This window comes from Austrofundulus limnaeus, unplaced genomic scaffold (genome assembly GCF_001266775.1).
Source record: "Austrofundulus limnaeus strain Quisiro unplaced genomic scaffold, Austrofundulus_limnaeus-1.0 Scaffold2603, whole genome shotgun sequence".
In the NCBI taxonomy this organism is placed as follows: Eukaryota; Metazoa; Chordata; class Actinopteri; order Cyprinodontiformes; family Rivulidae; genus Austrofundulus; species Austrofundulus limnaeus.
Genome location: NW_013955005.1, coordinates 15,999 through 17,187, shown reverse-complemented (window position 1 = coordinate 17,187; position 1,189 = coordinate 15,999). Strand labels below are relative to the sequence as shown.

Here is a 1,189-nt window from a genome sequence, read left to right as displayed (position 1 = left end):
AACATGGTCTGGATAGCCCACAGACACACCATAAACATTTCTAGGACCCATAATTGGTCTCCTTTAAAATAGACCTAAAAACAAAGAAACAATCTTTATACGACAGAATCTCATAATCTGCTTAACTCAGACTCTTCTCTGTTCTTTCCGTCTGTACAGATTAAACTTTTTAATTCAAGGCAATTGAAAAAAGTTAGGTCCATCAGGTCATGTTGGTTCTGTTCATTAGATTCTGGTCACTGCACATCTTGTTCCTTTTTAGATTTTTCACAAGTATTTAAATTTTATTTCCATCTGCAGCGGCGTCGTACACGGACAGCTCAGACGACGAGACATCTCCTCGGGACAAACAACAGAAAAACTCCAAAGGAAATGGAGATTTCTGCATCAAAAACATCAAACAGGCCGACTTCGGCCGCAGGGAGATCGAGATTGCTGAACAAGGTAAACCCTATCCGAACTCCTGCTGAAATTAGCTGAAAAAGCTAGATATGAGTTGTTAAAGCTAAAAGTATAATAATGCTAGAAAAAATATAAGGAGCCCAACAGTTAGCTAAAAGCCAAAAGTAGCAGAACACTAGCTAAAAGTGGCAAAATGCTAGATAAAAGTAGCACAAAGTGAAATCAAAAGGCTAGCTAAAACTAAGTCTAGTTAAAAACTGAAAAGCTATTGCTAGCTAGAAGCCAAAAGTAGCAAATTGTTAGCTAGAAGCTAAAAGTTGCAAATATCTTTCCAGAAGCTGAAAGTGACAAATGGCTAGCTAGAAGCTAAAAGTTGCATCTATCTTTCCAGAAGCAAAAAGTGACAAAAGGTTAGCTAGAAGCTAAATGTTGCAAATATCTTTCCAGAAGCAAAAAGTGACAAAAGGTTAGCTAGAAGCTAAAAGTTGCAACTTTCTTTCCAGAAGCTAAAAGTGACAAATGGTTAGCTAGAAGCTAAAAGTTGCAAATATCTTTCCAGAAGCTAAAAGTGATAAAAGGTTAGCTAGAAGCTAAAAGTTGCAAATATCTTTCCAGAAGCTAAAAGTGACAAAAGGTTAGTTAGAAGCTAAAAGTTGCAAATATCTTTCCAGAAGCTAAAAGTGACTAAAAGTTAGCTAGAAGCTAAAAGTAACAAAAGGTTAGCTAGAAACTAAAAGTTGCAAATATCTTTCCAGAAGCTAAAAGTGACAAAAGGTTAGCTAGAAGC

The 1,189-nt window shown here is 36.2% G+C and overlaps 1 protein-coding gene across 1 annotated transcript in view; it reads left to right on the top strand.

Moving 5' to 3' along the window:
- Positions 1-300: 300 nt before the first annotated feature.
- The window catches only part of LOC106511229 (putative adenosylhomocysteinase 3), a gene marked incomplete at both ends in the record, with an annotated part of 16,437 nt that continues 15,548 nt past the window's right edge, over positions 301-1,189 (top strand). The window contains 1 exon segment of the mRNA XM_013999981.1: positions 301-444. Coding sequence (XP_013855435.1) covers positions 301-444 — 144 coding nt within the window.